The sequence below is a fragment of the Oncorhynchus nerka genome, linkage group LG26 (assembly GCF_034236695.1).
Source record: "Oncorhynchus nerka isolate Pitt River linkage group LG26, Oner_Uvic_2.0, whole genome shotgun sequence".
Classification (NCBI taxonomy): domain Eukaryota; kingdom Metazoa; phylum Chordata; class Actinopteri; order Salmoniformes; family Salmonidae; genus Oncorhynchus; species Oncorhynchus nerka.
The window spans coordinates 27,226,450-27,250,806 of record NC_088421.1 but is presented as its reverse complement, the minus strand read 5'-3'; the positions used below and the strand labels follow the sequence as shown (position 1 = coordinate 27,250,806).

Here is a 24,357-nt window from a genome sequence, read left to right as displayed (position 1 = left end):
CTGTGCCCAAGAACATGAATGCAACCTGCCTAAATGACTACAGAACCGTAGCACTCACGTCCGTAGCCTTGAAGTGCTTTGAAAGGCTGGTCATGAATCACATCAACACCATTATCCCAGAAACCCTAGACCCAGTCCAATTTGCACACCGCCCAAACAGATCTACCGATGATGCAATCTCTATTGCACTCCACACTGCTCTTTCCCACCTGGACAAAAGGAACACCTATGTGAGAATGCTAGGAGAATTCAATACCATAGTACCTTTACAGCTTATTACTAATCTAAGGATCCTGGGACTCAACACCTCCCTCTACTACTGGATCCTGGACTTCGTGACGGGCTGTCCCCAGATGGTGAGGGTAGGTAGCAACACATCTGCCATAATGATCCTCAACACTGGAGCCCCCCAGGGGTGAGTGCTCAGTCTCCTCCTGTACTCCCTGTTCACCCACGACTGCATGGCTAGGCACAACTCAACAACATCATTAAGTTTGCAGACGACACAACAGTAGTAGGCCTGATCACAGACAACGACGAGACAGCCTTATAGGGAGGAGTCAATTTAACCATATCTACATGTACATACTTCCTCAATCAGCCCGACTAACCGGTGTCTGTATGTAGCCTCACTTCTGTTATAGCCTCGCTACTGTACATAGCCTTGCTACTATTTTTTTTCACTGTCTTTTTACTGTTATTTTTCTTTCTTTACTTACCTATTGTTCACTGAATACATATTTCTGCACTGTTTGTTAGAGCCTGTAAGTAAGTATTTCACTGTAAGTAAGCATTTCACTACACCTGTTGTATTTGGCGCACGTGGCAAAAAAAATTGATTGGATTTGCTGTGTTGTCATGTGTTGCTGCCTTGCTATGTTGTTGTCTTAGGTCTCTCTTTATGTAGTGTTGTGTTACCTCTCTTGTCGTGATGTGTGTTTTGTCCTGTATTTATATTTTATTTATTTATTCATTTTTAATCCCAGACCCCATCTCCACAGGAGGCCTTTTGCCTTTTTGGTAGGCCGTCGTTGTAAATAAGAATTTGTTCTTAACTGACTTGCCTAGTTAAATAGAGGTTAAATAACATTTTAAAAAATACAAATATATGATCACAAAGTTCCATTCTAACCTTTAACATTACTGGTCTTCTCTGTGGAGTTGAAGCAGCGATGTTCAGCTCTGCATGTTATTGTGTTCAGGGTTTTCCATTGGCTTGAGGGAAGAGTCAGGTTACTGCTGATGCTCTGAGTTGTCCTGCTGGCCTGGTTCACTGGGGTTCGGCTGGTTGGGTCTTTTCCATCCAGAATCCAGGACACTTTGGCGTCATATGCAGAGTGGACTACACATGTAGCTGTTACCTCAGTCTGTGTCATCACTGTCCTGAATCTGGGGGTCTCCAGGTCGATGGATGGAGTAGACGAGAGAAACACTGAAAGGAAAACAGATGGAGAAGTCACAAGACTTGTAGATTTGGATTGTTAATATGTTTTTCAATTGTACACTTTTCTATACCCATCCTCTGGCCCAATACACAGTTCTGCCACTGAAACCCACCTGAGCAAATGCTGGTGGTCCTGGAGACTGGTGTTCCTGTAGGTGGTCCTTGTGCTGCATTGTGGGTTGCCTTGCATGTGACCTCTGACCCTTGAGTCCATTGGCTCCGGTCCAGCTCCAGCTGGCTGTTCAGGCTGAATGTTTTCTCCTCACCTTCTACACTCTGCAGCTTCCGCTGGACTGGAGATGTGGTCACAGTCTTGTCATCTAGCAGCCACTCCACACTCAGCTTGTCAGGGTAGAACCCACTCAGGATGCAGAGGATTCCCACCTTTGATCCTACCTCCAGTTCCTCCCAGCGAGGATACAGTGTGATATTTGGAGGAATGACCCGCTGCACTAATACAAAGTGGAAGGAGGAAGAAAATTCAGGGCCACTTTTTGACTTTGACAATTTTTTCCGATTTGGTGATTAACAAGATGTAAACCAAAGTCAGATTGTAAACTTTTAATCAAATTCTTCATACCTTTTTTATGCAGTTTAAAGTAACCCAGTCTATGAAAACCAGGCCTGGGCTGAATGTAATGACTTTTAACATAACCTAGATGGCGCTATGGACCTATTAGGTAGCTGGCTGACTGGGCACTGAGAACTGGTAATGGTAGTGGTCAGATGTGGAGTTGGAGGGTTGTGAAACACAGGTGTTAGAGCAGGACAGGCCTCAGCGAACAGGGAATGCAGCAGGCGGAAGCGTGGGGTAACACCCTGGTCCCAAAAAAGCATCCCAAAAAACAGAAGTGAAACATGTTGAGCAACCGTGTGTATTAGAAGCCAGGTGTGAGGTCTACTTCTGCTTAAGGAAATCAGTTGCCATTTGCATGTTTCTGAGCTATCTGCATGAAGAGTTATCTTCTATATTTCTGTTATGTAACTTCTTACCACTCGGTGTTACACTTTTGTTGTTTTGACAACCCATCAAGCTATTTCTGAAAAGTTTGCATACCAAGTTTAGCAAGGCCCACTGATTCCAGATGTGTTCATGCAGAACCCATTGCGCAAACAGCATCCAGCAAAAATAAGATGTAGATTACTTACTGTAGATTCATCCACACTTCACAACAGCCACGCAGTTCTAAAATCACTTTTAAAACACTTATACTAATGTAACCGTAATTAATAAATGTGTTTCTTCAATGTTTATAATATATTATAACGCATCATTCTAGCTGCATTTTCTTTCTAATGAATGGAGAAATGCTAAGGGAAGAACAATACACTGTTGTTCACTTCAGTTACACTTTTATTATCTTAATAGTTTAAAAAGGCACAATGAAATATTTACAAATCTAACCTCTACAGTTGAACTAATCAAACAAAATCAACAATAAAGACAAGCAGGAGAACAGTTACATGTATTGTATCCATTCATATACTGTATTGTAAGTATGAAAAGTTATATCTTCTTCAAGTACTTCAAACTCAGTTTCTTCATTTCACCTGAAATAAGAAGCAAATATTTGTTCACTTAAATTACTTACAATAATTGTGACATCTCTTTAGATGCAATTATTATTTTTATTAGCTGACACTTCAATAAAATGACTTGTGTAATTAACTATACTTATATATACTATAACTATTAGGCCTATATAATAATATAGTTATAATGTAAGTTATATATAATAGATTTAGGTTATTACTGTATTCCCTCTCACTAGTATGCCTCTTGCAGAGAATTGCAACACACAAAACAGGCCTATGTGTACATTCATGTCTTGCTAGAATCTGTTCATGTTGCTACTGAAAGTTCTACCACACATTCATGGATTGTTTGTTTGAATGTGGATCCATACAGACTATGGAACTTTCAAAACCAAAATGTCTTCCTTTCCCACTACTCTTCCCACACTACGGTCATGGCTAGAAGGGATACAGCTTTTGTCAAGTTAACTTTATTTTTGCATTTTAGCTAACCCTAACCTCTTTCCTAACCTTATCCTAATTCTCCTAACCTGCTACGTTAATTCTCCTAACCTGCTGCGGAAGGTAGCCTAGTGGTTAGAGCATTGGGTCAGTAACTGAAAGGTTGCTGATTTGAGTCCCTGAGCTGACAAGGTAAAAATCTGTTGTTCTGCCCCTGAGCAAGGAAGGCAGCTAACCCACATTTCCCTCAGCTCTGAAAATGTGGATGTTGATTATGGCAGCCCCCTGCACCTCTATGATTCAGAGGGGTTGGGTTAAATGTGCAAGACAACTGACTAGGTATCCCCCTTTCCCCTAACCTGCTACAAAAAAAGTCAAATCTGACAAACGCTTATCCCATTTAGTAAAAACCCCAGATTCCCAACAAGGCATTACCTTGATGGCAGTTGCTCCAACGCCATACAGCAGAGTTATGAGGAAGAGTATGATGAAGGTGAAGGCTGTTTTTCCCATGCTGTCCCTGTCGGTTTCCATGGTGTTGCTGCATGGACAGTCAGTCAACACGAGACAATCTGCATGTGGATATGAGAACAGTGTCAGTAGGCAGTCAAAACGGTTACTCATCACTCTGGTGCCCAGTCTGAAACCCAATCACAAACCCCAACTTCTGGACACTTATTGATGGCTCCTAAGAAATCTGAAAGTATTTGTTATAGATCTTAGTTCCGCCATCGCTCCAGCCATATTGTTAACAAGGGGTAGTTTTGCATGTAGCCTACCCTTACTGTTCATTGCGGATCTAAAGGGGCTATCAATAAGTGTCAAACGGTTGGAATGGGTATACTTTCAACTGTTTTATGGGAAACCATGCATAGTACAGCTGTCTCCGGTGTCAGTCATAGATAATACTGTCTCCGGTATCAGTCATAGATAATACTGTCTCCGGTATTAGTCATAGATAATACTGTCTCAGGTATCAGTCATAGATAATACTGTCTCCGGTATCAGTCATAGATAATACTGTCTCCGGTATCAGTCATAGATAATACTGTCTCCGGTATCAGTCATAGATAATACTGTCTCCGGTATTAGTCATAGATAATACTGTCTCCGGTATTAGTCATAGATAATACTGTCTCCGGTATCAGTCAGAGATAATACTGTCTCCGGTATCAGTCATAGATAATACTGTCTCCGGTATTAGTCATAGAGAATACTGTCTCCGGTATCAATCATAGATAATACTGTCTCCGGTATCCGTCATAGATAATACTGTCTCCGGTATCAGTCATAGATAATACTGTCTCCGGTATCAGTCATAGATAATACTGTCTCCGGTATTAGTCATAGATAATACTGTCTCCGGTATCAATCATAGATATTACTGTCTCCGGTATCAGTCATAGATAATACTGTCTCTGGTATCAATCATAGATAATACTGTCTCCGGTATCAGTCATAGATAATACTGTCTCCGGTATCAGTCATAGATAATACTGTCTCTGGTATTAGTCATAGATAATACTGTCTCCGGTATCAATCATAGATAATACTGTCTCCGGTATTAGTCATAGATAATACTGTCTCCGGTATCAATCATAGATAATACTGTCTCAGGTATCAATCATAGATAATACTGTCTCCGGTATCAGTCATAGATAATACTGTCTCCGGTATCAGTCATAGATAATACTGTGATATTCGGTAGGACGTGAGAATAAAATCTAAAGCATACTTTGTCTACTGGACATGAGCATGTTTTTGCTGCCTCACCCCCTATGACCTTTCATCAATTACTGAGTTATTACTTAACGAATACAACACATTGAAAATCTAAAACATGAGGATATCAAACCAGCAGTGAAGGTGACCCTGACTTGCTTTGGCCAAACGGCACACTTGCCGATCAATGGGGACTTCCAACTTCTACTTGGCTTGGCTTGCTTCTTGTGAACGAACCCTAGTCATATCTCATCCATTTCCAAACCCATGGTGGTAGACTTGAATCAATAGAACAGGCATATAGCATTTCTATAGGTGAGACCCAGTAGCGGGAACAGAAGCACACAAAGCCAAACAACACGAAGACGGGACAGCCTGATTAAGTTCAATGCACTACATCTGATTACACCAAAGACATGAGGAGAATATCTGAAACAGCATATAACTGGGTTGCTAATGCTAGAGCTACACTTCCATAGTTCATTCCTGTCATCAGGGGAACATTTTAACAATGTGAGTGTATATCACTTCTCTATTGTGTACAAGACTATAGCTCAGTGTGCAAAATAAGCTTTATACTAATACATTATTCAGTGTCCACCATTACTGTATTACAGATATATTGCATGGTAATTTGGCCTGATTGCAAATTTGAAGCATCAATACTTTGCTTGACTTGTATTGTCACTTTATCATTAGTTTTAGTAGTCTGAGAGTTGACATTTTCCCCAAACAGAGATACTGAAGCTATGCACAAAAGTGGGGAGACGGGACAGACATGAGTAGGAACTGCATGACATACAGTACATCAACAGGATTAATGATTTAAAGTTTTTATTTGGATTTTCATTCTGCACTTAAAAGACACAAAACATGTTATGTCACTGACACAAACAGCAGAGGTAACACGCAGCAACACACATCAACAAAACACAACACAACCTCTACTGGGCCTTGCAGCTCTGAGGCACATTCAAGCTGAGGTTAACTAGGTTGGGTTGGTTTGAGGTTCTGTCAATGGTTCTCATAAGAATTTTTGTGGACTTGATCATGCTTTCGTGGTAAACTACACAGCTATACACCACTTCTTCGTTCTTCCACAAGTCATTGCTAAATGTGAGCTGACTGTAGACAGAGTAGGTCCTTCCTGATTGAATCTGGCTAGTGGTGTTGAATTGGTACAATGCTGAACTGCTCGTTCTCTCCACCGGCTCATCGTCAACAAGCCAAGCCACTAAAACGTCCTTGGGGTAGAAGTCTTTGACGTAGCAAGTCAGGGTCACTGTATTATCACTAGTTTGTTCTGCTGGAGCCAGCAGAAAGACAGATGGACGCTGTGGATCTCCTCCTGGAAGCATGAGAGAACAGTCAGGGCTTCTCCCCATGCAAGTACTTGGCAAACAATTTACATTTAGCTAAATGCTGCCTATATTAAGCCAATCAAACAATGTCTTCCCTCACAGGAGTTTTGTCTTGAGAGGCCAAAGGGACCCTTCATAGACAAGCATTTTGTCATTTTGCAGTCAGTCATCATCTGATTTAATCAGATCAAATTGCTATCAGCTCCATTTGGTTCCTTGCAACTCTGACAATTAAAGTCACTTTTCACTAGTCTACACAATCTCCTATCATAATTTTTAATTCCTACATGATGGACAATTTGATATCTGTTTAATAGGTTTTGAAACATTGTAAATATGAAATCCCAATTAAGTAAAAAGAAAAGTGAGAGGGAAACCAAAGCAGTTTGTCTTACCGGTCTCCCTCTTGTAGGGTTTCTTTACCAAGGACCCCAGGTTTTCCAAGTGATCTACAGCACAGTAGAATACTGTCCCATTGCTCCAGTCCTCATAAGTGATGTCAAGTATGGCAATTTTGTCAGTGACACCCTTTCGGCTGGTTAAGGTCTTTCCATTGGCATTTTCCCATTTGACGCTCATGAAGCCAGGAACTAGTTCAATGACATCGCACACAAGCTCAGCTTTTTTGTTCATAAGCATATCCTCAAGAGACGGCTCGATGATCGTAATGACTACTGAATGTCCATGGACTGGACCTGCTGAGAAAGGATGTAAGGAATGTTCACCAAGCTGTTTGTGACAACAGCAATTATAATGTAAACAGTTTGTATGTTTTGGATCAATGTAGGTTATTCTGTTTTCCCTCCAGCTGGCTGGTCATAATCAATACTTTTTCATGCACGGGCTATTTTTACACAATTTAAGAAAAACCTTTAAGTGCTAATTAGAAAAATGTGCTAACTTTTCAATCTGGCCTAGAGCTCTGTCACAAAAGCCCTGCTTCTTGATGCTCCTTTAATGAGATACCAAGAGAAGATAATCTGACGTATTTTACTCACCATCTGATGAAGTGTAGCCCACAGTTCTCCTCACATTTCCAGCTTTGTTCTCAAACACGCAAGTGAATGTTACTTCTTCACTCTTCCACTCACTCTCATTGACTCTGAGATAGCTGGTTGTGCTGTACAGAGTTTTCTCACTCTTCTTCTCACTCTCGCAAGAACTCTTGAAATCAGATACAACTTCTTTTTCTGTTCCTTTTTCCATCCTCATCCATTTGATTTTGTGTGTACGGGGTGAAAAGTCATTGGCAAAGCAGGCGAAGGAAGCCGTCTTATTTTCTGCCATCTCCTCTTTAGAGGGGGTCATTACGTAAAGAGACGGGTGTTGCAGATATTCCACTAAAAAACAAACATACACACATATATATATATATGCAGAAGCAGAGAGAAAACAACATACATTTGCAGAAGCTGGCATAGGCTACAAATGCGCAGTAAAGATGAATAGAACAGCTAAACAGCTTTTGGGAAATTTCATGGTAACAGAGTGACAGTGAGACTCCGATATTTCACTTCTAAAATGTTTTTCAAACAAAAATCAGAGATTGCAAAGTTAAACAAACCATGCAACTCTATCCACAAGGACTCATTTTAAAAATTTCCACAGAAAATGTTACAAAAACACATTTACTTGAAGAACAGTGAAGACACAAAGTTTGGTAACAGAATGTTTGTGCTGTCATTCTGTACCAAACGTTGAATCGGTACTATTCAAGTAAATATTCATTCATTTTTAAAAAGTGTATATCAAAGTATATACCGTCTTAGACTGTGGACATAGAATAATTATGCGGGCAGATGAAAGCAAAAAGAGCTCAACACTGTTTGATGCATGTCTTCTTAGGGGAGATGGCTTAAATAGTCAGCAACTAAAGGGGCAAGCTACAGCCAGTCCAACCAACCCTCATCCTAGTGCCATAGCACATTCACCACAACTAGACTGACACCTATCAATATTTATACCTTGGCCTAAATGGTTTATTCTACAGTGGGTGACAGTGACACACATGTTGATTGTTACAGTGAACAGCAATTAGCAATGACTAATGCATTTATTGTTTAATTTGCCCTAAGGTGTCAGGTAATTTTAGGTGTTACTAAATGATTTAGGTGTTACTAAATTACTGCATGCGCGTTGATAACAATTGTAATATGTAGGCATCAAAATTATTGTAGACTAGGCTGTTTAGTCCATAATTGCAGCAGTGGAATTTTCCAGCAAAAATATGTGCAATTTTTATGTCTTATTCAGATTTCATAAACTTATTGTCTTCAAAATTTTGATTTCTAAAAATGTGTCTTTCAACAAAACTAAACATAAAATTACCCGCAAATTCTGATTATCACACAGGCTGTTTTTTTACGAAATTAGTAGATTAATAGGCTACATGGATATAAATACATTATACTCAATAATATATTATTATTATTATTTTTAGTGACATATGTTATTAAATAGATAAACAAATACATCTTACCTTGTTTTTTCACTGGTACTTTCTTTGATCCAGCAGAATGTTCCACGGCGCATTCAAATTTTTTACTGTCCCAGTCTGCTCTCTTTACACGGAGTTGACTGACTCCCATGTAGCTTCCACCGGTTTGGACCGCAGGGTACTGAACGAAATCAGTCAGGGAATTCCCGCCTTCTTCATTCCATTTGAAGGTGAGGGAGGCAGGCGTGAAGCCAGTGGCAATGCAACCCAGAGTCATCATATCTCCGGTCCCGGAGCCACATTGCGCAAGAGGGAACAAAGTCGGAGCAGTTGATGAGGCTGTAAGATAAATAATGTGTTACAAATACTCCATAAAGCCCAACAGTTTTATAGAATACACCATTAAAAAATAAATACATAAATCAACCAACACTGACCAAATAAAATAGTTAACAATTCTGAGGACCTATTCTATTTTACATCGTCGGGTTATTTAACATTCATTAAGTAGGCTAGGTTTAATACAGGATGATTTATTACCAGGGTAGGATATGGTTCACTCCAAATACATGCACATAGGTTACACCGAGTTGAATGTGTTATCAAAAACGTAAAATACAATATCCACTGATAAAAGACAGGTAGTTAGGACTGTAGGCTATATACGTTTTTGATTGATTAAACATATATATTTTTATTGATTAAATATTTGTCCTTAAATTTAAGCGATAATTTTCCACTATGAACTATACCTTGCATCAACCAAAATTAGATTCTTACCTGAAACGGTTACTATTGTACCCTGACCCCAGTAGTCAAAAGCAGCGTAGCACTGTGTTCAATTACCTTAACAAGTGGTATAAAAAGCATTCTCCCCAGGTTCTATACCCTCTTATTCCCATTCTTAATGAACCAAAATGCGCAAAAGGAACACAATTATTTTGTACACTTTCTGATATTTACGTTTACTGTAATGTTAGGTTATGATGTTTTACTTGACGTTTGTTTGGCACACTTTACTTCAAATAGGCTTCATTATAGACATGTATCTTAATTCCATTGCAGATTAAAAGTGACAAACCTTTAATTTAATAACCTAAAGCAGAAGAATATAAACGGCTTCAAAATGTATTTGTAAAATTATGACATTTTCAATTGAAAGTCTCACCTGATGAAACTGTAACCATTGTCCCTTTCCCCCAGTAGTCAAAACGGTAGTCACAGTGCAAATAACCAATACAGGCTACGCACAAAAACCTGTGCCAATGTAGTTCGATATTTAATATCATCCATATCATGCTTTTTAAAGGTTCGTTTTAAAATCACATCAATGAATTTCAGTTGTTTTTGTCCAGATTATGAATATGCCTTTGTTATAGAGTAGGCCTACCGTTACTGTTTTTGATCCTCAATTCAATTTAGCAAATTGACTAAATGAAGCCTATAATCGAGTTGTATAAAAACCACATGTATTTGACTTTTCGAATGATCACTGACACATTTGATGAAATCATAATGCTTTTTCTTACCTGATGAAACGGTAACCATTGTGCCTTTCCCCCAGTAGTCAAAAGCATTGTCACCGTGCAATCTTTCAATACGTGCCACGCACAAAAACTACCGCAAGTGAAGACCAAAAATAAATATTTCAAGCCTTTAGGAGAGAGGGACTTTTAACTCAAACTCCAACCTCAATAATAATGCAAAAATAAACAGAATATGTTTTTGTTTTACCTGTGGACACGGTCACCATGGTCCCTTTCCCCCAGTAGTCAAAGTAGTTGTCACCGTGAATGGTCTGACCAATACTTCAGTCAAAATCAGTCAAAATAACCTGAATAGTCACTAGTTATGCGTCAACAATTAAATAACTTATTTAGGTCTGAATGTTAAGGCTACTTACCAGAAGTTATCGTGACTTGGGTCCCTTTCCCCCAGTAGTCGAAATAGTAATCACAGTGATAATTGTTTATCTGCCCCTAAACTAAAAACCCAATTCATTTCAAACTATTGCTTCATTAATTTTTATTTTGTGGCATATTGATGGTTGGCTCCTTCCCTGGGGAGATGCACTTCCCATCAAAACGGAAGTGTTGCATGAAGTTAACTTTGGCTGAAAGTGTGAGCACATTTTTATTCCTGTCCTTTTTGAGAGTGAGCCCCTGCTTTCTCTATCTGTTGTGAATGTTGATGTATGGGAAGCATCTTGAGCATCATCCTGATAGTTATTCATCCTGATAGGGCTATTTCATTCCATATACTGTGGGTGTGATACCTTGGTGACACACAGAATTAACAATCATTGGTCAAAATCTCTGTTCCTTGTTTCCACACAGTTGCTGGTAGTTGGTCGTGAATGGTGGCCATCATTCCCGAATGTGATATGTATAATTTAGATCAACGCTTAACACAGACATTTGGCCAAAAAACATTAATGGCCGACCATCACTTAATTGGTTGTCTCTATAGAAACAATTAGAAGACCACAATCATTCCAGTGCCCAAGAAAACCAAGCTGACATGCCTAAATGACTCACCCCGTTGCACTCACCCCTGTCATCATAAAGTCCTTTGAAAGGCTGGCACACATCAAGGCCAGCATGCCAGACACACTAGACCCACTCCAATTTGCTTAACACTCCAACAGATCCACTCAAGATGCCATCTCCATTGCAATCCATACAGCTCTATCACACCTGGACAAGAGGAACACCTATGTGAGAATGCTGTTCATTAACTATAGTTCAGCATTCAATACCATTGTTCCCTCCAAGCTCGGGCCCTGGGTCTAGACTCTGTCCTTTGCAACTGGATACTGGACTTCCTGACAGGCAGACCACAGGCTACAACAGCTGAGGATTGGCAACACCTCCTCCACTACACTGACTCTCAAAAATACCTCCACTACACTGACTCTTAACACGGGGCCAGACACGACACCAACTCCATCACCAAGTTTTCAGATGACACCACGGTTGTAGGCCTGATCAACAACAGTGATGAGACAAGGGAAGAGGTAAGAGACCTAGCAGTGTGATTCCAGGACAACAACCTATCCTTCAATATCAGCAAAAAGAAAGAGGTGATTGTCAACTTCAGGAATCAGGGAGAATGATATGCCCAATCCACATCGATGGGAGTGCTGTGGCGAGAGTCTGTGACTTCAAGTTCCTCTGCATCCAAATCACAGAGAACCTGACATGGACACACAACACCATCACTCTGGTCAAGGAGGAGCAACAGCTCCTCTACTTCCAAAGGCAGATGCAGAAACTTGGCATGTCCCCCCGGATACTCTCCAACTTCTACTGCTGCACCATTGAGAGCATCTTGACCGGCTGCATCACAACCTGGTATGGAAACTGCTCCACTCTCGACCACAAGGACCTTCAACAGGTGGTGAAGACGTCCCTGTCCATCACTGGTGCTGTGCTCCCACCTGTAAAGTACATGAACTTCAAGCGGTACCTGAGGAAGGCACATAACATCATCAAGGACCCCACATACCCAGCCACAGACTGTTCAGGCCTTTACTGTTTGGCAGACGGCATCGGATCATTGAGTCTTGGGGCTCAGAGACAACTTTTACCCACACGCTATCAGACTGCTGAACACCTGAACCAGGATGACCACCTCTACACCAACAGTTTATTTGCATGGACTTTTCACAACCTTTGAAGACATGCACTCACTCACACATTCACTCACATGCCCACACAGTCGTTTTTTTTCTGCTACCGAACGGCAAGCGTACCAGAGTGCCAAGTCTGGGATCAAAAGGCTCCTGAACAGCTCTACCACAAAGCTATGAGACTGCTGAACAGTTCATTAAACAGCTACTCTGACTTTCTGCTTTTCACGACCTACCTACATGTAGATAATACTTCAATCAATCACCTAACCAAACCTACATGTACATATTAACCTTAATCAATCACCCCAACTATCTTGTACCCCAGTACACTGACTCGGTACTTGTACTCGTTGTATATAGCCTGTTATTGTTAATTTATTGTGATATTACATTGTCTTACTATTTTCTTTTGATCTATTTGTTAATTTTCATACTTTTTTACGGCTTTGTTGGGAATGCGCTTGTAAGTAAGCATTTCACGGTAAAGTCTACACTTGTTGTATTCAGCACATGTGACAAATTTAATTTGATTTGATTTGATATGCACAAACCCACAAACCATGACTACTGCTTTTGGACTTATAAAATTATTGCACAAACTTACTGCATAATTCAACACTTTTCTCTCCGTACTCACCCTCCCCAGCACATGTAAATATCCTACTGTAAATTGTTTGTGCCTTTCTTGAATTTATATTTCTGCTAATTGTATTATATTTATATTCCATTGAGCTTTTATTTTTTGCATACTTACTCCTATTCTAATTACTGTCGTATTGTTGATAGGTGAACCTGCAAGTAAGCATTTCATTATACTGTGTACCATTTGTATCCTGTGCATATGACAAATCAACTAGGGTCTATTTTTCTGAATTTCCGGCTGACTGAAGTTCCCAAATTAAACTGCCTGTTACTCAGGCCCAGAAGCCAGGATATGCATATAATTGGAAGCATTGGCTAGAAAACACTTTGAAGTTTGTGGAAATGTTTAACTAATGTATGAGACTATAACACAATTGATATGGTAGGAGAAAATCCAGCCAGAATCTTTAGGTCCTAGGCTCTTATAATGGAAAGCTATGGGTCCTATGCATTTCCAGCTCCCAGAGTGCAATTCCTATGGCTTCCACTAGATGTCAACAGTCTTTGTTCAAGGTTTCAGGCTTGTTTCTTCCAAAATGAGGAAGAATTTGGAGTTTTGGTACAAAGAGTCACAGTGGAAAATCAGCCTGTGGGCGTGCACTTGCTAATTTTACTTTTCTATTGAACATACCTCTTTCCGTATTAAATATTATAGTTTATTTACATTTTATGGTACCTGAGGATTAAATAGAAACATTGTTTGACTTGTTTGAACAAAGTTTAGCGGTAGCTTTTTGGATTCCTTTGTCTGCATGTTGAACGAGTTGATTACTGAAATCGATGGCGCCAACTAAACAGACTTTTTGGCAAATAAAGAAGGATTTTATCTAACAAAACAACCATTCATGTTGTAGCTGGGACCCTTGGGATTGCAAACAGAGGAAGATTTTCAAAAGGTAAGTGATTATTTAATCCCTATTTTTGATTTTATGAAGCATGTGCTGGTTGAAAAATATGTTGATGTGGGGCGCGGTCCTCAAACAATCACATGGTATGCTTTCACTGTAAAGCCTATTGTAAATCGAACAATGCAGTTAGATTAACAATATTTTAAGCTTTTAACCAATATAAGATACTTATATGTTCATAAATGTTTAATATTACTATTATTTATTTGAATTGTGTGCCCTCCAATTTCACCGGATGTTGTCGACAGGTGTCCGTGGGATACCTAGCCTTATGAAGTTAAATCAGGGCTTGGTAACTCTGGTCCTGGAGAGTGCAGTGTGTACATACTTTTGTTCCAGCAAAGCTCTACCCCTAACCCGGACGACGCTGGGCCAATTGTGCGCCGCCCTATGGCACTCCAAATTATATCCGGTTATGACACAGCCTGGAATCAAGTCAGGGTCTGTAAGTGACGCCTCAAGCACTGAGATGCAGTGCCTTAGACTGCTGCACCTCTCGGGAGCCCAAATATAGGTGTGTTAGTGCAGGACTGGTACAAAATGTAGTATTTAGCTGACAGCATAGAATGAGCTTGCATAGAATTGTGCAGTGACATTCACCCCTCTTAGGTAATATAAGTCCAATAGCAGGTAGGCATACTGTCATCTCTGTATGACATCAGATCAAGATGTCAGAATTAGCCATTAATATCACTGAAGTAGTAATTCCCCCCTGTGCTTAAAGGCTGCAGAAGCAACCATTTATCCCAGGGAAGCATTGTAGTACTCCAGTCCAGTACTAATACTAGTCCAGTACCGATTTTGATGCTCGTGACTAGATTCAAGACTCGACCAGTGATGACTCAGACTTGGACTCGGACTTGATCAATAATAATTATGACAATTTATTACATTTGAAAAGCACTTTACATCATACAGTAATAATCTCAAAGTGCATAAAATAAAATAGAAAATAGAACATAAAAAATAAAAAATCATAGTAATATCTAACCATATAATGAAAGGAACAATTAAAGTCGAGGAGGAATGGTAGGCTAGCTGATAGACATGAGTCTTGAGGCCTGCTTTAAAAGCTCCAACAGTCTGAACAACCCTGAAATTATCTGGAAGGGAGTTCCATAGGTATGGTGTGAGAGATGAAAAGGCACGGTCCCCCATTGTGAGGAGCCTGGTCCTGGGGGCATGAAGGAGTTTGGCGTGGCTTGAACATAGGGTGCATGGAGGTTCATAGGGGGAGAGTAGGTTTGACAGGGAGGCGGGTCCTCAATGCCATTTAGGGGTTTGTAGATGAGGAGGAGAATTTTATAAGAAATTCTTTGAGGAACAGGTAACCAATGGAGATAATGGCGACGGAGGGGATTGCTGCCGTTTTACGGGCTCCTAACCAATTGTGCTATTGTGTGTTTTTTGAGTTATTTGTAAAGAATTTTGTACATAATGTTTCTGCCACCATCTCTTATCACCAAAAATAACTATATATCACAACAGAGATTTATCACCTTGTACTGGGCAAATATTTTTTCTTTAACGCGTCTGACGCAAAGGATTTACTTCAGACACCAGACAAGGCCCAAATACCTATCATTCGCATGAAGAAGAGACAGAGATATAAGGGGACGTAGGTTGTGGTGCCTAATAAACGGAATAAGTTCCGATCAAGACTATCCTGCTAACTGGACATTCAAAACTGTAATATCTTATGTTTCACCGAGTCATGGCTGAACGACGACATGGATAACATACAGCTGGCTGGGTTTTCTATGCATCGGCAAATTCAGATTCCAAGAACACAGGATGAGATGTTACTTCCGGCGCCGACTGAGATGGCCACCTCGCTTCGCGTTCCTAGGAAACTATGCAGTTTTTTGTTTTTTTACGTGTTATTTCTTACATTAGTACCCCAGGTCATCTTAGGTTTCATTACATACAGTCGAGAAGAACTACTGAATATAAGATCAGCGTCAACTCACCATCAGTACGACCAAGAATATGTTTTCCGTGACGCGGATCCGGTGTTCTGCCTTACAAACAGGACAACGGAATGGATCGCATGCAGCGACCCAAGGAAACGACTCCGAAAAAGAGGGAAACGAGGCGGTGTTCTGGTCAGACTCCGAAAAAGGGCACATCGCGCACCACTCCCCAGCATTCTTCTTGCCAATGTCCAGTCTCTTGACAACAAGGTTGACGAAATCCGAGCAAGGGTAGCATTCCAGAGGGACATCAGAGACTGCAACGTTCTCTGCTTCACGGAAACATGGCTTACTGGGAAGACGCTATCCGATGCGGTGCAGCCAACGGGTTTCTCCACGCATCGCGCCGACAGAAACAAACATCTTTCTGGTAAGAAGAGGGGCGGGGGCGTATGCCTCATGACTAACGAGACATGGTGTGATGAAGGAAACATACAGGAACTCAAATCCTTCTGTTCACCTGATTTAGAATTCCTCACAATCAAATGTAGACCGCATTATCTTCCAAGAGAATTCTCTTCGATTATAATCACAGCCGTATATATCCCCCAAGCAGACACATCGATGGCTCTGAACGAACTTTATTTAACTCTTTGCAAACTGGAAACCATTTATCCGGAGGCTGCATTCATTGTAGCTGGGTATTTTAACAAAGCTAATCTGAAAACAAGACTCCCTAAATTTTATCAGCATATCGATTGCGCAACCAGGGGTGGTAAAACCTTGGATCATTGTTACTCTAACTTCCGCGACGCATATAAGGCCCTGCCCCTCCCCCCTTTCGGAAAAGCTGACCACGACTCCATTTTGCTGATCCCTGCCTACAGGCAGAAACTAAAACAAGAGGCTCCCACGCTGAGGTCTGTCCAACGCTGGTCAGACCAAGCTGACTCCACACTCCAAGACTGCTTCCATCACGTGGACTGGGACATGTTTCGTATTGCGTCAGATGGAAATATTGACGAATACGCTGATTCGGTGTGCGAGTTCATTAGAACGTGCGTCGAAGATGTCGTTCCCATAGCAACGATAAAAACATTCCCAAACCAGAAACCGTGGATTGATGGCAAACCGTGTCACCAGCATTCGCGTGAAACTGAAAGCGCGAACCACTGCTTTTAATCAGGGCAAGGTGTCTGGTAACATGTCCGAATATAAACAATGTAGCTATTCCCTCCGCAAGGCTATTAAACAAGCTAAGCGTCAGTACAGAGACAAAGTGGAATCTCAATTCAATGGCTCAGACACAAGAGGCATGTGGCAGGGTCTACAGTCAATCACGGACTACAAGAAGAAACCCAGCCCAGTCACGGACCAGGATGTCTTGCTCCCAGGCAGACTAAATAACTTTTTTGCCCGCTTTGAGGACAATACAGTGCCACTGACACGGCCTGCAACGAAAACATGCGGTCTCTCCTTCACTGCAGCCGAGGTGAGTAAGACATTTAAATGTGTTAACCCTCGCAAGGCTGCAGGCCCAGACGGCATCCCCAGCCGCGCCCTCAGATTATGCGCAGACCAGCTGGCCGGTGTGTTTACGGACATATTCAATCAATCCCTATACCAGTCTGCTGTTCCCACATGCTTCAAGAGGGCCACCATTGTTCCTGTTCCCAAGAAAGCTAAGGTAACTGAGCTAAACGACTACCGCCCCGTAGCACTCACTTCCGTCATCATGAAGTGCTTTGAGAGACTAGTCAAGGACCAGATCACCTCCACCCTACCCGACACCCTAGACCCACTCCAATTTGCTTACCGCCCAAATAGGTCCACAGACGATGCAATCTCAACCACACTGCACACTGCCCTAACCCACCTGGACAAGAGGAATACCTATGTGAGAATGCTGTTCATCGACTACAGCTCGGCATTCAACACCATAGTACCCTCCAAGCTCGTCATCAATCTCGAGACCCTGGGTCTCAACCCCGCCCTGTGCAACTGGGTACTGGACTTCCTGACGGGCCGCCCCCCAGGTGGTGAGGGTAGGCAACAACATCTCCTCCCCGCTGATCCTCAACACGGGGGCCCCACAAGGGTGCGTTCTGAGCCCTCTCCTGTACTCCCTGTTCACCCACGACTGCGTGGCCACGCACGCCTCCAACTCAATCATCAAGTTTGCGGACGACACAACAGTGGTAGGCTTGATTACCAACAACGACGAGACGGCCTACAGGGAGGAGGTGAGGGCCCTCGGAGTGTGGTGTCAGGAAAATAACCTCACACTCAACTTCAACAAAACTAAGGAGATGATTGTGGACTTCAGGAAACAGCAGAGGGAACACCCCCCTATCCACATCGATGGATCAGTAGTGGAGAGGGTAGCAAGTTTTAAGTTCCTCGGCATACACATCACAGACAAACTGAATTGGTCCACTCACACTGACAGCGTCGTGCAGAAGGCGCAGCAGCGCCTCTTCAACCTCAGGAGGCTGAAGAAATTCGGCTTGTCACCAAAAGCACTCACAAACTTCTACAGATGCACAATCGAGAGCATCCTGGCGGGCTGTATCACCGCCTGGTACGGCAACTGCTCCGCCCTCAACCGTAAGGCTCTCCAGAGGGTAGTGAGGTCTGCACAACGCATCACCGGGGGGCAAACTACCTGCCCTCCAGGACACCTACACCACCCGATGTTACAGGAAGGCCATAAAGATCATCAAGGACATCAACCACCCGAACCACTGCCTGTTCACCCCGCTATCATCCAGAAGGCGAGGTCAGTACAGGTGCATCAAAGCTGGGACCGAGAGACTGAAAAACAGCTTCTATCTCAAGGCCATCAGACTGTTAAACAGCCACCACTAACATTGAGTGGCTGCTGCCAACACACTGTCATTGACACTGACCCAACTCCAGCCACTTTAATAATGGGAATTGATGGGAAATGATGTAAATATATCACTAGCCACTTTAAACAATTCTACCTTATATAATGTTACTTACCCTACATTATTCATCTCATATGCATACGTATTTACTGTACTCTAGATCATCGACTGCATCCTTATGTCACTAGCCACTTTAACTATGCCACTTTGTTTACTTTGTCTACATACTCATCTCATATGTATATACTGTACTCGATACCATCTACTGTATGCTGCTCTGTACCATCACTCATTCATATATCCTTATGTACATATTCCTTATCCCCTTACACTGTGTATAAGACAGTAGTTTTGGAATTGTTAGTTAGATTACTTGTTGGTTATCACTGCATTGTCGGAACTAGAAGCACAAGCATTTCGCTACACTCGCATTAACATCTGCTAACCATGTGTATGTGACAAATAAAATTTGATTTGATTTTGATACTATCCTTTGTGCAAGCACTTCCAAGAGTTAATGAACAGTGAGCGTGGTGAAATTTGGGGAGCGCATCGTCAGTAGTGTACTGTAATACCAACATGTTTCAAGCAGACCACCATAGTCCCTGTGCCAAGGGACATAAAGGTAACCTGCCTACATTACTGCCGACCCGGAGCATTCACGTCTGTAGCCATGAAGTGCTTTGAAAGGCTGGCCATGGCTTACTTCAACATCATTATCCCAGAAACACTAGACCCACTCCAATTTGCATACCGCCCCAACAGATCCACAGATGACGCAATCTCTATTGCACTCCACACTGCCCTTTCCCACCTGGACAAAAGGAACACCTATGTGAGAATGCTATTAATTGACTTCAGCTGAGCTTTCAACACCATAGTGCCCTCAAAGCTCATCACTAAGCTAAGGACACCGGTCCTCTCCTGTAGTACCTGTTCACCCATTACCGCATAGCCAAGCACGACTCCAACACCATCATTAAGATTGTCGACGACATAATGTTTGGCCTGATCAACGACAACGATGAGACAGCCTATAGGGAGGAGGTCAGATACCTAGCAGTGTGGTGCCAGGATAACAACCTCACCCTCAACGTGATCAAGACAAGTTCCTTGGTGTCCACATCACCAACAAACTAACATGGTACAAATACACCAAGACAGCTGTGAGCAGGGTGTGACAATGCCTATTCTCCCTCAGGAGACTATTTGGCATGGGTCCTCAGATTCTCAAAAAGTTTTACAGCTGCACCATCAACATCATCCTGACTGGTTGCATCACATCCTGGTACGGCAACTGCTTGGCCTCCTACCGCAAGGCACTACAGAGAGTAGTGCGTACGGCCCAGTACATCACTGGGGCCAAGCTTCCTGCCATCCAGGCCCTCTATACCAGGCGGTGTCAGAGGAAGGCCCTAAAAATTGCCAAAGACTCCAGCCACTCTAGTCATAGACTGCTCTCTGCTACCACACAGCAAGAAGTACCGGAACACCAAGTCTAGGTCCAAAAGGGTTCTTAACAGCTTCTATCCCCAAGCCACAAGACTCCTGAACAGCTAATCAAATGGCTATCCAGACTATTTGCATTGCCCTCCCCCCCATTTTTACACTGCTGCTGCTCTCTGTTTATTATCTATGCATAGTCACTTTACCTCTATGTACATATCACCTCTATTACCTCAACTAATCTGTGCCCCCCCGCACATTGATTCTGTACCGGTACCCCCTGTAAATAGCCTCGTTACTGTTGTTTTATTTTTGCTCTTTAATTATTTCTTATTTTCTTATTTTGTAGTACTCTTTTTTTGTATTGTTTTTTAACTTCTTAACACTTGTTTTTCTTAAGACTGCATTGTTGGTTATGGGCTTGTAAGTAAGCATTTTACTGTAAAGTCTACACCTGTTGTTTTGTGACCACTATGTGACAAATATTATTTGATTTGATTTTAGATCAGTAAGGATGGGAGTGACGGGGGCAGACTATTTTGTTTGTGTCAGAATCCTTACGGCACTGTTTTGGATGAGCTGTAGTTCATGAATTGAATTTGCAGGCAGCCCCCCCAGTAAATGCATGTATTAGCTTTTTTGCATCAGATGTGTTGAGGGTCTTAGTCTGGAAATGTTCTTCAGGTGAAAGAATGATGTTTTACAGAAGTGACTTAGGTGGGCATGGAAGGAGAGACCCGGGTCGAATTTCACACCAAAATTAGTGATGACTGATGTTAGTGGGATGATGTGGCCATTTCATTACAGTCCCAACGGAGTGATTTGTTTGATCGTAGCTAGCTACATAGCTAGCTACATAGCCGTCTTTGTTTCAAAGATAATTGTGTAGTCTAGAGCGATTTTCTAGGTTAGCTAGCCAGCTATTGTCGTTCTCCTAACGCAACGTAACGTAACCAACACTGCTAGCTAGCCAGCTAGCCCCCGAAAAGCAGCATTGTAGAAACTTCACACTCAACGGAACGACTTGATTAGGGTAGTGTCAACAACGCAGCTAGCCTACCTCAGCAGTACTGTATCATTTTAATAATTTTAGTCAATTAGATTCTTGCTACGTAAGCTTAACTTTCTGAACATTCGAGACGTGTAGTCCACTTGTCATTCCAATCTCCTCTGCATTAGCGTAGCCTCTTCTCTAGCCTGTCAACTATGTGTCTGTCTATCCCTGTTCTCTCCTCTCTGCACAGACCATACAAACGCTCCACACCGCATGGCCGCGGCCACCCTAATCTGGTGGTCCCAGCGCGCACGACCCACGTGGAGTTCCAGGTCTCCGGTAGCCTCTGGAACTGCCGATCTGCGGCCAACAAGGCAGAGTTCATCTCAGCCTATGCCTACCTCCAGTCCCTCGACTTCTTGGCTCTGACGGAAACATGGATCACCACAGACAACACCGCTACTCCTACTGCTCTCTCTTCGTCTGCCCACGTGCTCTCGCACACCCCGAGAGCTTCTGGTCAGCGGGGTGGTGGCACCGGGATCCTCATCTCTCCCAAGTGGTCATTCTCTCTTTCTCCCCTTACCCATCTGTCTATCGCCTCCTTTGAATTCCATGCTGTCACAGTTACCAGCCCTTTCAAGCTTAACATCCTTATCATTTATCGCCCTCCAGGTTCCCTCGGAGAGTTCATCAATGAGCTTGATGCCTTGATAAGCTCCTTTCCTGAGGACGGCTCACCTCTCACAGTTCTGGGCGACTTTAACCTCCCCACGTCTACCTTTGACTCATTCCTCTCTGCCTCCTTCTTTCCACTCCTCTCCTCTTTTGACCTCACCCTCTGACCTTCCCCCCCTACTCACAAGGTAGGCAATACGCTCGACCTCATCTTTACTAGATGCTGTTCCTCCACTAACCTCATTGCAACTCCCCTCCAAGTCTCCGACCACTACCTTGTATCCTTTTCCCTCTCGCTCTCATCCAACACTTCCCACACTGCCCCTACTCGGATGGTATCGCGCCGTCCCAACCTTCGCTCTCTCTCTCCCCCGCTACTCTCTCCTCTTCCATCCTATCATCTCTTCCCTCTGCTCAAACCTTCTCCAACCTATCTCCTGATTCTGCCTCCTCAACCCTCCTCTCCTCCCTTTCTGCATCCTTTGACTCTCTATGTCCCCTATCCTCCAGGCCGGCTCGGTCCTCCCCTCCCGCTCCGTGGCTCGACGACTCATTGCGAGCTCACAGAACAGGGCTCCGGGCAGCCGAGCGGAAATGGAGGAAAACTCGCCTCCCTGCGGACCTGGCATCCTTTCACTCCCTCCTCTCTACATTTTCCTCCTCTGTCTCTGCTGCTAAAGCCACTTTCTACCACTCTAAATTCCAAGCATCTGCCTCTAACCCTAGGAAGCTCTTTGCCACCTTCTCCTCCCTCTTGAATCCTCCTACCCCTCCCCCCTCCTCCCTCTCTGCAGATGACTTCGTCAACCATTTTGAAAAGAAGGTCGACGACATCCGATCCTCGTTTGCTAAGTCAAACGACACCGCTGGTTCTGCTCACACTGCCCTACCCTGTGCTCTGACCTCTTTCTCCCCTCTCTCTCCAGATGACATCTCGCGTCTTGTGACGGCCGGCCGCCCAACAACCTGCCCGCTTGACCCTATCCCCTCCTCTCTTCTCCAGACCATCTCCAGTGACCTTCTCCCTTACCTCACCTCGCTCATCAACTCATCCCTGACCGCTGGCTACGTCCCTCCCGTCTTCAAGAGAGCGAGAGTTGCACCCCTTCTGAAAAAACCTACACTCGATCCCTCCGATGTCAACAACTACAGACCAGTATCCCTTCTTTCTTTTCTCTCCAAAACTCTTGAACGTGCCGTCCTTGGCCAGCTCTCCCGCTATCTCTCTCAGAATGACCTTCTTGATCCAAATCAGTCAGGTTTCAAGACTAGTCATTCAACTGAGACTGCTCTTCTCTGTATCACGGAGGCGCTCCGCACTGCTAAAGCTAACTCTCTCTCCTCTGCTCTCATCCTTCTAGACCTATCGGCTGCCTTCGATACTGTGAACCATCAGATCCTCCTCTCCACCCTCTCCGAGTTGGGCATCTCCGGCGCGGCCCACGCTTGGATTGCGTCCTACCTGACAGGTCGCTCCTACCAGGTGGCGTGGCGAGAATCCGTCTCCTCACCACGTGCTCTCACCACTGGTGTCCCCCAGGGCTCTGTTCTTGGCCCTCTCCTATTCTCGCTATACACCAAGTCACTTGGCTCTGTCATAACCTCACATGGTCTCTCCTATCATTGCTATGCAGACGACACACAATTAATCTTCTCCTTTCCCCCTTCTGACGACCAGGTGGCGAATCGCATCTCTGCATGTCTGGCAGACATATCAGTGTGGATGACGGATCATCACCTCAAGCTGAACCTCGGCAAGACGGAGCTGCTCTTCCTCCCGGGAAGGACTGCCCGTTCCATGATCTCGCCATCACGGTTGACAACTCCATTGTGTCCTCGTCCCAGAGCGCTAAGAACCTTGGCGTGATCCTGGACAACACCCTGTCGTTCTCAAATAACATCAAGGCGGTGGCCCGTTCCTGTAGGTTCATGCTCTACAACATCCGCAGAGTACGACCCTGCCTCACACAGGAAGCGGCGCAGGTCCTAATCCAGGCACTTGTCATCTCCCGTCTGGATTACTGCAACTCGCTGTTGGCTGGGCTCCCTGCCTGTGCCATTAAACCCCTACAACTCATCCAGAACGCCGCAGCCCGTCTGGTGTTCAACCTTCCCAAGTTCTCTCACGTCACCCCGCTCCTCCGCTCTCTCCACTGGCTTCCAGTTGAAGCTCGCATCCGCTACAAGACCATGGTGCTTGCCTACGGAGCTGTGAGGGGAACGGCACCTCAGTACCTCCAGGCTCTGATCAGGCCCTACACCCAAACAAGGGCACTGCGTTCATCCACCTCTGGCCTGCTCGCCTCCCTA

The 24,357-nt window shown here is 43.4% G+C and overlaps 1 protein-coding gene across 6 annotated transcripts in view; it reads right to left on the bottom strand.

Moving 5' to 3' along the window:
• The window catches only part of LOC115118739 (immunoglobulin mu heavy chain-like), a 116,740-nt gene that overhangs the window by 9,894 nt on the left and 82,489 nt on the right, over positions 1 to 24,357 (bottom strand). The window contains exons 1-5 of one of the 6 annotated variants that reach the window (XM_065010340.1): positions 10,845 to 11,095; positions 10,676 to 10,749; positions 8,984 to 9,280; positions 1,558 to 1,896; positions 1,133 to 1,432 (exon numbers count right to left, since the gene is read on the bottom strand). In XM_065010340.1, coding sequence (XP_064866412.1) covers positions 1,133 to 1,432; positions 1,558 to 1,896; positions 8,984 to 9,280; positions 10,676 to 10,694 — 955 coding nt within the window. In that variant the 5' untranslated portion in view covers positions 10,695 to 10,749; positions 10,845 to 11,095. Of the gene's footprint in view, positions 1 to 1,132; positions 1,433 to 1,557; positions 1,897 to 8,983; positions 9,281 to 9,721; positions 9,774 to 10,109; positions 10,445 to 10,470; positions 10,559 to 10,675; positions 10,750 to 10,844; positions 11,096 to 24,357 lie in introns of those variants that run through there. The other 5 variants (XM_065010339.1, XM_065010336.1, XM_065010341.1 and 2 more) reach the window with 5 other exon arrangements.